This window comes from Xenopus laevis, chromosome 3L (assembly GCF_017654675.1).
Source record: "Xenopus laevis strain J_2021 chromosome 3L, Xenopus_laevis_v10.1, whole genome shotgun sequence".
Classification (NCBI taxonomy): domain Eukaryota; kingdom Metazoa; phylum Chordata; class Amphibia; order Anura; family Pipidae; genus Xenopus; species Xenopus laevis.
Genome location: NC_054375.1, coordinates 65,352,932 through 65,366,067, shown reverse-complemented (window position 1 = coordinate 65,366,067; position 13,136 = coordinate 65,352,932). Strand labels below are relative to the sequence as shown.

Below are 13,136 nucleotides of genomic sequence, written 5' to 3'. Positions count from 1 at the left end.
GGCTGACTCTTCCCTATTTAAGGGCAGCACTTAGAACACTCCTTGCCAGAGCATTGCATTGTTTCTCCCTAGTACTGCGGCAGCGCCTCTAACTAGGTAGTTCTAGCTCTTGCCCCTTTTCCCTTATTATTCCTCTTTGTCTGCCTGTCCTTGTCTTGTCTTGCTTTATCCTATCTTGTACCTTCCCAGCCTTGACCTTGATCTGACCCTGCCTTGCTTGTTCCTGATTTCTGCTTCCTGTTCCACCTTGTACTGACCTTGTCTCGCTGTTCCTGATTCTTGCTTTCTGACCCTGCCTTGTACCCCTCTCTCGCTATCCTCGGCAACAGTCCTGTCTTGCTATCCTGCTCCAGTCCTGTCTTGCTATCTGCTCTAGTCTCCTCCTGCACTCTATCCCCAGTTTGATCTGATCTACGCCTGCACCGTCCTTGTCCCATCCAGTCTGTTCCTGTCCTGAGTCGTCGCCCTCTTCATCCTGCCTAGTCCAGTACTGATCTTCACCCTTGCCGTCCTGTTCTGCACCTGATCCAGACTGACTCTTCGCCCTCATCAACCTGTTCCTGCCTTCCCTTTCAGTGTTCCCTAGGCACATACAGCTCCTGCCTCAAGGACTCGCCCTTTCCCTATCGTCTGCACAGTGCCCCCTACCTAATCCTTGACAGAATGTAACTGAATGTGTCTCAGTGGGACATGGGTTTTTACTATTGAGTGTTGTTCTTAGATCTACCAGGCAGCTGTTATCTTGTGTTAGGGAGCTGTTATCTGGTTACCTTCCCATTGTTCTGTTGTTAGGCTGCTGGGGGGTGGAAAGGGAGGGGTGATATCACTCCAACTTGCACTAAAGAGCGATTGAAGTTTATCAGAGCACAAGTCACATGACTTGGGCCAGCTGGGAAATTGACAATATGTCTAGCCGTATGTCGGACTTCAAAATTGAATTTAAAAAAAATCTGTTTGCTCTTTTGAGAAATGGATTTCAGTGCAGAATTCTGCTGGAGCAGCACTAATAACGGATTCATTTTGACTTTTTTTTTCCCCATGACAGTATCCCTTAACAAAACAGAATAGATTGCAGTCAATATTACATTCAGGAAGGTATGGGTCAGGATGGGGTAATGTCAGCACTATGGGCAAACTGGATGTGTCAGACTGTCCAAGTTATTATTTATTACATATTCATTCTTTATGGTTTGACGAAGGATTGCGTTTTCTTATGTGGTTCCTCTTACAGTATGTGGTTCCTCTTTTGTCTAGCTCTAGTATATACCTCTTTTACATAAATGCTTTAAAATAAGGCAAAATTTAATCACACAAGAAACAGTTCTCTTTCTACCCCAGGGGTATCTATAATGTATAAGCAGAGTTAAAGGGGATACCCGGTCTTATAATCTGTTTGCATACTGGCCATGTGGCCTGAGCAGGAAAAAAAATGTATTTACTCTATAATGCAGATACATAGAGTGGGGATTACATTGTATAAATGTAAATTGTTGAGTACAGTCTCTTATATTTCTACTTTCAGAATAGAATGTTCTCAGATTATTTTCTTTTTTATATTTTATGGGTTACTGATGTATGCTTCTATCCTTGGATAACATTATCTACAACCCAGAAGCCAGCAAGAGACCTAGAATATCAATCAAGTGAGCATGGTTTGATCACATTACATTATGAACAAAGAAGCCAATAATGGAAAGTTCCAGGCAAACCAAGCAGCACCAAACAAGTATCAAGAGCCACCATAGAAATAGTTCTAGCAATTGTGTAGCACCCCTGAGCATATTCAAAAAATTCTCGTAATGGGGTATCTTTTTCTCCTTTATCAACATACCGCTTTTATTGAAATTGAGTTTGTGAAATGCTAAGATGGAATGCTAAGAGCGAGCAGTGTAAACCAAGGTTCGTGTTTCACAGCAACACGGACAATGCTATATCGGATTTCAGTGATATGATGTAAGAGGGATTTAAACCTCAATAATGTTATACAATCGTACAATATAGTAGAACTTACAGCCTCCCTAAAAGGCAGCAGCTGCATTGTCCTTGGTTTCTGCTTGTCACAACCTATCATTTTTCAAATGTATAAGCCTTGCAGCTGCTCTTGTAAACATGTTCTCTTCCGACGACTCTTTAGCCCAGAAGATTGTAGCATAATTCCCCAACTGCTGCAGAAGTCTGCTCTGGTCTAATAAGTCACCCTACAATAGATTATGATTCATCTGGCCATTTGAAAAAGAGTGGCTATTGATTTCTTTGTTATAGCAGAAAATGATGGTCATACTAACATCCTTTCTTCATTGTGTGCCTTCATTGTATTCAAGAACATTGTACAGAATAGCTGACATACTATACCCTATTCCGTGGTGAGAAAAAATGTTTTAAAGAAGAAAAGGAACATAATAAAGATTGTGCAGTAGATTTCTTAAAGCACTGTATAATAAAAAAGCTATTGCTATGTTATCCCCTGGACCATGTTTCCTAGGCTTCATGTTGCATGGACCATACAGCAAGGTTTACTAGTGTGTTGTGTATAAGAAATTTGCCCATGCCAGATCCAAAGGGCAGAGTGGCTTCTAACGTAATGTACTCTGATAGTAGCCAAAATACTGACATGTAACAATGGCATCCTACAATATTGCTGTAATGGTATTACAATCACCACTGGTGGTATTTTTATTGATATATTTTCTAAACAGTGTGTAATGATCCCATCCACAGATACAGAGTAGACCCAATAAGATTAGCCAGTTGAGGTTTAGAAATGCACATGCTAGTATGCTTTTTTTTTATCCCACTTGACTCCTTTCCTTACCTGGATTTTCTTTGATTATAGTGAGTAGAGTGCAGGTTGTATAACTAGGTCTTTCATAATTCTGTCCTTTGAAAAGTTCAATCATTGGACTAGTTTCACAGCGAGTATAGGGAAGAACAAAGTAGCAGGAAACAATGGCAACCATTCTCTCAACATTCTATTGCAACTGCACAAACTATGGGAAATTGACCTTCAATTAATACACAAATCAGCTCTCTTCGAGTACAAGCTTGCGCATGTCTTAGGCTTCTTAGGCGCATGTCAGGCTTCTACATTCCCATGCAATATCATTGGGTGCCTTTGCTTCCTGCCATTCTGATGGCTCAAAAAGTCTGTGCCCCTTCACGATATAGAAACTTTTAAAATAAAGATCAGATCAGATAAAATCCATCTACAGGTTATGTTTGATAAGCAAACACTCCAGAGTAGGACTATAGCGCTCTGCCATTTACTTTTGACTCTGTAGACTACATTTTTAATGCTTTTCATATGTGGTAATGTTAGAACTTCAGCTGTGTAAAAGGGTCAAATTCAAACACTGTTCAAGTAGCACTAAAATATACAATATAAATAATTCTGTTCATATGCCTAAAGTCTTAGGTCTATTATATATTGTACAGTGCTGCATGTTATTATAGAGCTTTATAAATAAAGTTATATATACATATTTACATGCAAACCAACTACATTTTTTAGGTGTCATTGAAGCTGTACATAAACATCTGAAGACTAGGAGTTGAACATACATTTTTATTCTGAAATGATCTCTGGCCACAACAATAAAATTTAACAAGTGTTCACTAAATGTTCATACGTCTGTCATCTGCTGTACAATACATACAGTATTATAAATTTCACCACTTTGATTCTATTCCACTACAACATAGAGAATGCAGAGTGGCGCCAGCAGCATCTTACAGAAAATGTACACAAAATATACACAAAGTCCACATTCACTCCAAATGTTCACAGATCATCAGTACACACAATTGCAGCATATTACAGTCACATGTCTAAGATGTTGCTCAATAGAAATTGTCATGGCCTAGACAATTGTAGCAGTTTTGTGAGCAGTTAAAAATTTGCTTTTAGAACCAACATGTTTTACAGAGATGTAAAAGTGCCAACAAGAAAGAAGTCATTGTGTCTTTTTATGCAAACTGCATACAATTGGGCTATGTGGGAATCTCTAAAGAAGTGAATGAATCAAGGGCATTTTTATATACTGTATAAATTACAGTTCTTCTTTGAGATTCCAATACAACCCAATGTCCAAGAGATGTATACCCGAACTATACATCAAAAGTGGCTTATGTGCATTGCACCTAAATTATAAAAATCACTGGCTGGTTTATTCCAGCCAGTAAATATAAAAGGAATGCACCTTGGTTTTTACCAAATGCCCTGGGATTGATCACACCTTAAAAATGAAAAACAGCTTGAGGTAAATTCACACACTAATTAAGATTGTTTCACTAGTATAATAAAAATCCTGAAAAAAAGAAATGATGAAAAGTATAAAAACAGGTAACCAACGGGTCTTTTGGGACCTCACAGTCTAAGGAAGCATTTACTAGCAGCATACTTGGCCAGCCTTAAACAACCTGCCAGAGCTATGGTTACTTTTAAGGCCTCTTAGCATGATGAATATTTTAAGACATTTTAGAGTAAAACTGTAATATAATTGCCTTTAGCTGCTATCCTTTATAAAGTAGGCCAAAATATGCCTGACAAAGTAGCACTAATAACAAAAAGGCACATAATTCACACTAAGATCATAAAGTATCCTGTACTGTTCACATAAACGCTTCTAGTTTTAAACTGTTGAACTCATATAGCAAAACACTTGTATGACAAAAATGTCCCAATATGTGCATGGAATGTGCCACGCAAGACTGCAACCAAGGATACAGCATCATACTGTGCTATCCCAAATGCTGCAAATAGGTAAGACTTCCCTAGACAATGGTAACCTGTGAGACTTACTGTTTCCAAGACAACTTATTACAGATCAACCTCTGAAGCCCTTAAGATAAAAACAAAGTTAGCTTCAGCAAGCTTTCCATAAGCACTTACATTTGAAAAATGGCCAAATGGACATTAATAGAAAAGTATGGACAAGTAACGTCTTTCTTATAATTCAACTTTATATATCACTTTACTCAAATACCAAGAAAATAAATACATGTATCAAAGGGGTTTCTCACTTAGCTACTGAGAATGTTCTTAGTGCTTGTGAGTCACCCCTTGTCTAAAAGTTTCTGGTACAGAAAAGTTTGCCAATCAGAGATCAAATAGTGCAATCAGTTTTCAGTGGTCAGAATATAAAAAGATATTTGTATCAAAATATTGTTTCTTTTCAATCTGTCACCAAAGAATTAGAAAATGACAACTAAACTGCACCATGAGGATCTAGGAGATAACTTGTCAAGCTGCTTGAATGCTATCCAGTGGCCTGGGAATTGAAGTATGTCCTTATATACTGTTCTGGATAAACCTTGAATTAGAGCAGGCTGATTACTACAACAATGATTTCAAGGGTCTAACCAACTGCTGGATTATAAAGTGTGGTCTGAATCCAAATAGGCACAAAAAAGTAAATTATCCTGAACTTGAAGTAAATAGTTATAGCCATTATTTTCTGTTTGCTATTTGACTTGCACTTAAGTTTAAAAACGTAGCCAGAAACATTTTAGCAATTTTTTTTGGGGACCATGCTTTAAGTAAAATAAAATTTAAAAAGCAGAGCTGCAAATACCATGTAACCACAATTATACCCCCACTTTTAAATTAAACTTAAATTTTTGGACATTTCACAAAAATAAAATGTTAAATATGTATAAAAGTACTTAATAGGCCATTCGTGGCTCTTAAACTTATCTAGACAACTCTTTCGCTTTAAGCTACTGTAATTAACAGTGAAACAACGTAGTAGTAATAAAGGGAGAGGGGAAAGAACACGTTTCATGGCAAGTATACAAGGTTATTAGTAATGCCCATTTAAAGTACTTTTATTAACATCTAACATTGTTTGTTTGGTTGAACTACTCCTTGAAATGCTGTGGCTTACAAACTGTAGGAAAGAAGAAGAAATCTAACAGCTAAGCAATCTGTAGGCTAAGGGGAAAGGTGATAACAGTCAAACTACAGCTGTTAATTGAATCCCATTATACAAAGCTGTTTCACAGCACAAGGTTGCAACACTTCTCTTTTTCCTTATAAATATGAATATCCTACTCATCCTTCAGTAATACCAATGCCTTCTACATGAAAAATACTAAATTGACTTCACTTTGCATAAAACCAGTAGATAACGCCCCCCCTCAAAAAAAACACATTGCAACCAACACAAATCAATAGTTTAAAATTTTGCTTATCAATGCCCTTTTCATGTTGAGAAAATGTTTTCATCACCTACATATAGAGTATATCTAAAGGTATATTTAATAAGGTAAAATTAAATCCTTTGGCTATGTCAAAAATAAGTAAAAAACAAAAAAGGTATTGAAATACCTTCATTAAATGAAGTGATTAAACTGCTTAATTTAAAGTATAAATGCAGAACCTTTCAGTCGAACACAAATCAGTTTCATTTAATTGTTCCAAATGCAAACAAATGTTACTGTAAGTTGTGCCAACTTTGTGCAAGGCCCATTACACAAAAGCCAAAATGCACCGATCTGTGTATGTATTAGACATGTTTTCAATGCTCTAAAAGGCCTATGGCACACAGAGCAAAATCCTGTTAAATATGAATGAATTATAACTAAACACTTTTGACATTAATAAATAAGTTTTAACAGTCACGTAGTAATCAGTGGCCAGCCACTGAATTTGACACTTCCTATCTTAAGCAAGGCCAATTACAAATCACAAAAAGGTATAAAACCTTAAAGCATTGTCCCCATTGTTTAACAATTTCATGATTACATAAAAATACACCTGTTGCAATGTATTTAAAATAATCTGAGCAATTAAAAATGGTACAAATCCGAGTTGCTGCTTTGTATGCATAAGGCTCAGCAAGGTGTTCTTGATGCTAGATGTCCAGTAAATCAGCTAACCAACTTTGGCAACACTGTCCTCTGCTGAATATTTCCATTGGCATCAGTCATCTGGGTCAGATTAGTTCTTAACTTTGCAGTTGAGCCTGATGTTGGAGGTAACTTAGAAAGAGAGGTTATAGCACCAGTGCTTTCTGTTATTCTTTTAGAAGAGATCTTTTCTCCGATTGGAGGTTTTGGCAATCGCCTCCTCAACCAATGATGTCGCAGTGCTTGGCTAGGTGTCATTCGGAGAGAAGGATCCCATTCTAAACATTGTGTCAGGAAATCAAGAAACAGGGGATCATCACAGCCCTTCAAAGCAGTAACCCAGTCTCTACTTCCAGGGGGGCCTCTTAGTTTTCCTCTTCGTGAGCGACCACCATTTAATACCACAGAACCATCAGCCAGACTTGTAACAGTGCAATAGCGTGGGTAACCTTTGGAGTTGACAAAATTTTTACCCCTTTTTGAAGCATCTAGAAGTTTTTGGGAAGGCATACCCAGTAACTCAATCATACATGCCAGCTGATCACCTTCGTCTTCTCCAGGTAAAAGTGGATAGCCAGTCAACAGTTCTGCAAGTATACAACCCAAGCTCCACATATCAATAGGCATTCCATAGCGACCTCCAATAATAACTTCTGGTGCCCGGTAGAAACGTGATTGTATGTACGTATATACACGCTGGTGCTCGTAACAACTAGAACCAAAATCTATAACTTTAATGCCACTTCTGCCCTGTTGTTTCAACAGAATGTTTTCAGGTTTAAGGTCACAGTGGATTATTCTATTTTTGTGCAAAGCATCCAAGCATTGCAGAATTGAGTGAGCAAACTTGCGAACTAAAGGCAAGCTAAAGCCCTGAAATTTATTCTTCTTGATCAATTCATAGAGATTCATACTCAATAATTCAAATGTCATACAGATATGATTGCGGAATGTGAAGTTCTCCAGCATGTGAATGACATTCATATTGTTGTCTTTGTCTTGTTTTTTCAGATGTTCTAGAATTCTGATTTCCTCAGCAGCCTGCCGATGAAAACGCTTTTCATTCCTTACCATTTTTAATGCCACGTGCTGATGAAGTTTGTGATCATAAGCTTTAACAACTTGCCCAAAACTTCCTTTTCCAATAACTTTCAGAACTTCATACCTGTAGGCAACGTGATCATGCGGAACTTGTACATATGAACCCTGATCATCATCGTAGCCACCATTGTTTGGGCCGCCAATTACACCTTGACGTTTCTTAGCATTTGGACCCAAAAAATAAATTTCAGGGTAGTTAAAGATTTCATGATGCTCAAAAGTAGTCAACTTCTGCATGTATTGCTTCATTGCTTGTTCAGGAGTTAATGAAGAACACTTCAACTTGGTTATGCCCTCTGCTGATTTTAAAGAGCTAGAGCTTCCTTGTCTCCTATGAGTGCTTTCAAACGGCCTCTCTGTAACAACAGGTAAACTGGATTTGCCAACAGCTGTATGCCCATTTGGTTGTGTTGTCAGAACAGTTCTTTTGTTGCTGTGCTCTTCAAACAGTTGTTGCACCTGTATCTGTCCATGACTGGTCACATGTAGATGTTCATTCATTGTGTGCTTATTGCCTCCAGTCTGAAACAAAACAAATTGTAAATTAAAACAAAAAAAAAGTGTCACTCTAAAAATTACATTCTGGATTGGATGATTCCTATTCACTAACTTCAAATATACAGCACAAGTACAGCAGAACAAAAATAAGCTTTAATAAACAGAAAAGTTAAACAGAGACATTGCACCATACAACCAATCTAACACAAAGAGAGCATGTTTATATTTTTTCCAGACTCACAGTATATATACAAAATAGTTAATAAAAGGAACCCAGATTGCTCCATACCATTATGGGAAAAGCTGATAGGATCATAAACTTACCACTAAGTGAGCCACAAAGCAGCCATCACTCAGTGACTGGTTCATCAACATCCCCCACCCCTTCTGTTACATACTAAACGGTTGTGGAATTACCCAGACCCCTTCAGTAGGTCTAACAAGCTGGAACAACAATATTCCCAGAGAGACTATAGGCTTTGTTCCCATTAGTGATGTCAACTATAAGGGTCCACATTGCAACATATTAATGTATTCTGCAACTCATTGCAGGATAGCACAAGATAAGTTAAACACACTGTATTGAAATATAGGAGTTTACAACCAACAGTTGCAGTTTGCAGTAAACTTTAGATGCATACATTACTATTTAAAGAAAACTAAATGGAGAAATACTTCAAATTATATAGTTTTTCATTAAGCTGGTATGCTAAACTGTGTCAACAAGCAATTTTGAATGCATTTCTTACAATCTTAAGTGTGATTATCACTCCGAAACACCAAATGACAAGGCTCCTTCAATTTAAAGCTAATGGAGGGGCAATCTGTAGCGTTAACCACTGCCCACAGACCTACAAAATGCTGAGGTCAAAATTCAAATCAATACCGTAAGGGGAAAAATAAATGTGGGCATCATGCACAGATATGGCTTATGCCTTAGCAGTGCAATACAAGGCATAAACCAAAAAAAAAATTATACACTTGAACAAAAGATAATTTCAAAAGCCTGTTCCTCTATATGCAGTTCTAAAATATTTTGCAAAGCAGAGCAGCTGTCAGAGTGTCACTGCTCCACTAATGACAGCTGCTCTACTCATATTGAAATGATCTTTTTCTATGAATACGGATTGCACAGGAAAAAAAATAATTGAAAGAACCCCTGTTTTTTTTTTAAAAAGGACAGGAGTTACAAAAACACTGACAAATAAAAATTATAAACTCCATAACATTTGGTACTGTTAAATTAGTGTGTATATATATCTGCATTATGACAATAAAATGACAAATGAAATACTCATGTTCTGGGTATGATTTGACATTCTGCATCTAATGCATATAACTAGATGCATTTCTTGAGATATAAAAGCAAAATCGCTTGAGCAAGCTACAAAACAAATTGCATAAATTGGAACATGCTATTTCACATATACATTTTCAACATAATTCAGAACGATGTTTAATAATCAGAAATATACACACCATTAAAACCCACATTATCATTTTAACTTTCATTTGAAACTTAAATACGGCATTTCCATGTTATATTCTTAGTATTCAATTATTCTTCCTTCTATTTTCCATAAGCACAGATAAGGCTTAATCTGTTAAAAATCAACCCTCTATAAAACTGCGCATTCTCCAGAAAATATAAAAGTATGGTGAGAAAGAAAAAGAATAATTTCCACACATAATGTACCGAGACTCGGCCCTGCTGTTTTCTTCAGCTCCGCTACACAGAGATGAGATAGTGACTAACAGTGTCTGGCTGTCAGCCTGACTATACCTTGCACATTTATTTCTATTAATACCAATTATCTGGCTGGAAGTTGAAACATGGAGGAGGGGGAAGGTATGAAATCACACACATTAAAAGGGAAAATGCTAATTTCTCTTCTCACTGGGAAATAAGTGAAGAATAATATACACCAAGCTAGTATATTTTAGATCAGCTCTCCTTACCCTGCGTGTTGGATTGCTGGTTCTGAGAGGTGGCAATGATATGGGGGTTGGTGGCCCAGTTCCAGCTGCAGATGGTGGTAATCCCAAACAGGGCTGCAACTGCCTGATGCCTTCGCTTCCTCTGCATGCAGCACACAAAACACACGCCATATCACAGGACAAGGAATGAACAATATGTCCCCCAATAACTCCATATAACTAGGCTGGCACTGTCAGTTTAGTCTTAGCTTATTTGTCCTAATAAAAGAGTAGACATGCTCAGGCTGCTAATAATGTGAAGGGTACCACTGTTAATAGGGATAAATCTATGCTCCAAGATAAGCACAAGGGGAAAATGGAACTAACAGTATTTCCAAGACAGACAGCATATTTGTTTGTAACCTGCAGTGTCTGCCCTTGTCTGCCTGTCAGTGTTCCAGTGATTTATTGCATATCTGTACAAATAGTACAGCACAATACACAAAGGAGCCTGTGAGTGTGTGGGGGGCTAAAAGAAAACAGGGGACCCCGGATACATGGAGGTGAGCTCGTTCCGGTGGTGCCTGCTAAATGTATCCCCCGGAGACTGACACAAAGAAGCTGTTACCATAGCACATCAAATGCCCTCCCCCAACTCTGCTGAAACCACAATTGGAAGCCTGTGGTGAAAGCTGAGCAGAGCCGCCATGGGGGAGGGGAAACATCACCGGTGGGTTTGGGGGGTGCTGTGTTATGTGGGGGCCGTCAGTGCTGCACTTATTCGGATTACCGCCCCGCCATGCTGTCAGTGAGCTGCAGACTAGAGAGATGAGGGCGGTTGCTAGGGTGGCTGAATCGTATGTTCCCTATGCAGCTTTCTGTACAGCTCGTTTTGCCACAGCAGTTGTAGCCCCGGTAGAGCCGCATGGGAATTGCACAGGCTGCGGCGGGGGGGATATTCAAGCTGCGACGTAGCCAATCGTAGTAAGTGCCTACTGCCCAACTGTCCCGCTTCTCTCTACTTACCCGTCCAGCAAAGCTGTTAATTGCAAGCTCCTTGCCTCCCGTCTTCCAGAAAATCCCGACGGCACAAGTCTCATCACGCGAGATTGTGGCGTCACGGCTACACCTAAACGCAGTGACGCGTCACGTAGCCGCCTTGTGGGGATGAAGAGTAGAGACGGTGTAGCCCGGGTTTACTTAGTGACAACAAAATGTTATGTGCCAGTAGGTCCACTCACAACAATTAGTTTTCCGTTTGTTCGCAGTTTCGCACCTTCTGCTTTTGTTAAAGAATACAAATGAATACAGTCATGCCCTCCCTTCCCAATATTCCCTCAGAACGTCATTTATATTGTCTGCTCGGACAGTACCTGCTGCGTTCAAAGCCTCATTTGACCCAAGTGCAAACCGGGGCCAGGTCAAATTAAAGGGATACTGTCATGGGAAGCATGTTTTTTCCCCCAAAACACGAGTTAATAGTGCTGCTCCAGCAGAATACTGCACTGAAATACATTTCTCAAAAGAGAAAACTTTTTTTTTTTATATTTATATTTAAAAGCATTCTGACATTGGGCTATACAATTTGTCAGTATCCCAGCTGCCCCCAGTCATGTGACTTGTGCTCTGATAAACTTCAATCACTTTTTACTGCTGTACTGTAAATTGCAGTGGTATCACCCCCCCCCTGCAGCCTAACAACAGAACAATGGGAAGATAACCAGATAGCAGCTCCCCAACACAAGATAACAGTTGCCTGGTAAATCTAAGAACAGCTGTGAATAGTAAAATATGGGTCCCACTGAGACACACTCAGTTCCATTTTATATTGTAGATTGAATTATCTTTTAGTGTAATTTAGAAATAAAAACGACATAACAATCATGACAGAATTCCTTTAAGTATTTATTCGTTTTACATTTGTACTTTGAGTGCCTCAGTATTCTTAAGCATACAAGGGCTAATTTAGAAGAAGACAGTGGAGGAAATTGATGCAAATTAATATCTCTTTGTTTCCCTCTGGCCCTAACTCTGATGTGTTCAGGTCCCTGTTGGTTCCACAATAAACAGTTCTGGGGCTCCAAAAAGGTGTTGGTGAAAATTGGTTCGGCCAGGGGTTTTAGAGGCGTTAGACTTCAATGGCTATCATGTTTACCCATCTAGTGTTAGTGTTAGAAGACTGACTTTAACAAAAAAAAGCTGTGTGTACCACGACCACTGGATTTTCCATCTGTGTTAAAGGCAACAGAGCTATTTATCATATCTGTTCAGCTCTAGCATCCCCAAATGCCATGCCAAAGGCAGCCTGCCCAGTCCTTAGAAACCTCATGGACTCCTCCAATACAGACCCGTGTTTATAACAAGCTTTTGTTTCATGCTTAGCAATGTGGTGAGAGTGTTTGTTCCCAGACCAGACATCTGATAAATACATTTGGGTGTAAACTAAACTGAAAAAAATATTCTATATGTTTCTAATGCTAACGCACTACTTCTGCACAAATATGACAGCCCCCTCATAGACGAACACAGGGAGTCAGATAGTTAATGTAAAAGCATTGGGCAAATACTTTATGGCAAAATTATAAGTAGCGTGCAAAGTCAAAATTATGATAGATGTCAAAAAAACATAATTTCTGGTGTCAGTATCTCTTTAAAGCTCAAATAGGTTTTCCCAGTTGGATTGGAAATATACTTTTTGCTAATGTCTGCTTTTGAGTTTATTATGGGCCAGGTTAGGATAGACTGCAGCAGAAGAGCTTATAACTGCACTGGCC

General features: G+C 38.6%; 1 protein-coding gene across 3 annotated transcripts; it reads right to left on the bottom strand.

Annotated features, from left to right (window-relative positions):
- Window positions 1–3,548: 3,548 nt before the first annotated feature.
- LOC108711086 (dual specificity tyrosine-phosphorylation-regulated kinase 2) lies at window positions 3,549–11,544 on the bottom strand. Of its 3 annotated transcripts, none has more exons than XM_018252438.2 (3): window positions 11,389–11,537; window positions 10,405–10,525; window positions 3,549–8,469 (listed from the first exon to the last, which is right to left on the bottom strand). In XM_018252438.2, the coding sequence occupies exons 1-3, from the start codon at window positions 11,460–11,462 to the stop codon at window positions 6,868–6,870; spliced, it is 1,797 nt and encodes a 598-aa protein (XP_018107927.1). In that variant the 5' UTR covers window positions 11,463–11,537; the 3' UTR covers window positions 3,549–6,867. The 3 variants fall into 3 exon arrangements, with proteins under 3 accessions (XP_018107927.1, XP_018107928.1, XP_018107929.1); XM_018252439.2 differs by having other exon boundaries at window positions 10,405–10,641; window positions 11,389–11,403; XM_018252440.2 differs by lacking the exon at window positions 10,405–10,525 and having other exon boundaries at window positions 11,389–11,544.
- Window positions 11,545–13,136: the final 1,592 nt, after the last annotated feature.

Bases quoted from the DNA above. Each gene is read 5' to 3' on its own strand.
- LOC108711086 (XM_018252438.2), bottom strand. From the start codon at position 11,462: ATGAGACTTGTGCCGTCGGGATTTTCTGGAAGACGGGAGGCAAGGAGC. The intron at 10,526-11,388 runs GTAAGTAGAGAG...TGCTGCATGCAG, and splicing joins TTAACAGCTTTGCTGGACGG to AGGAAGCGAAGGCATCAGGC. The intron at 8,470-10,404 runs GTAAGGAGAGCT...GTTTTGTTTCAG, and splicing joins CCAGCAATCCAACACGCAGG to ACTGGAGGCAATAAGCACAC.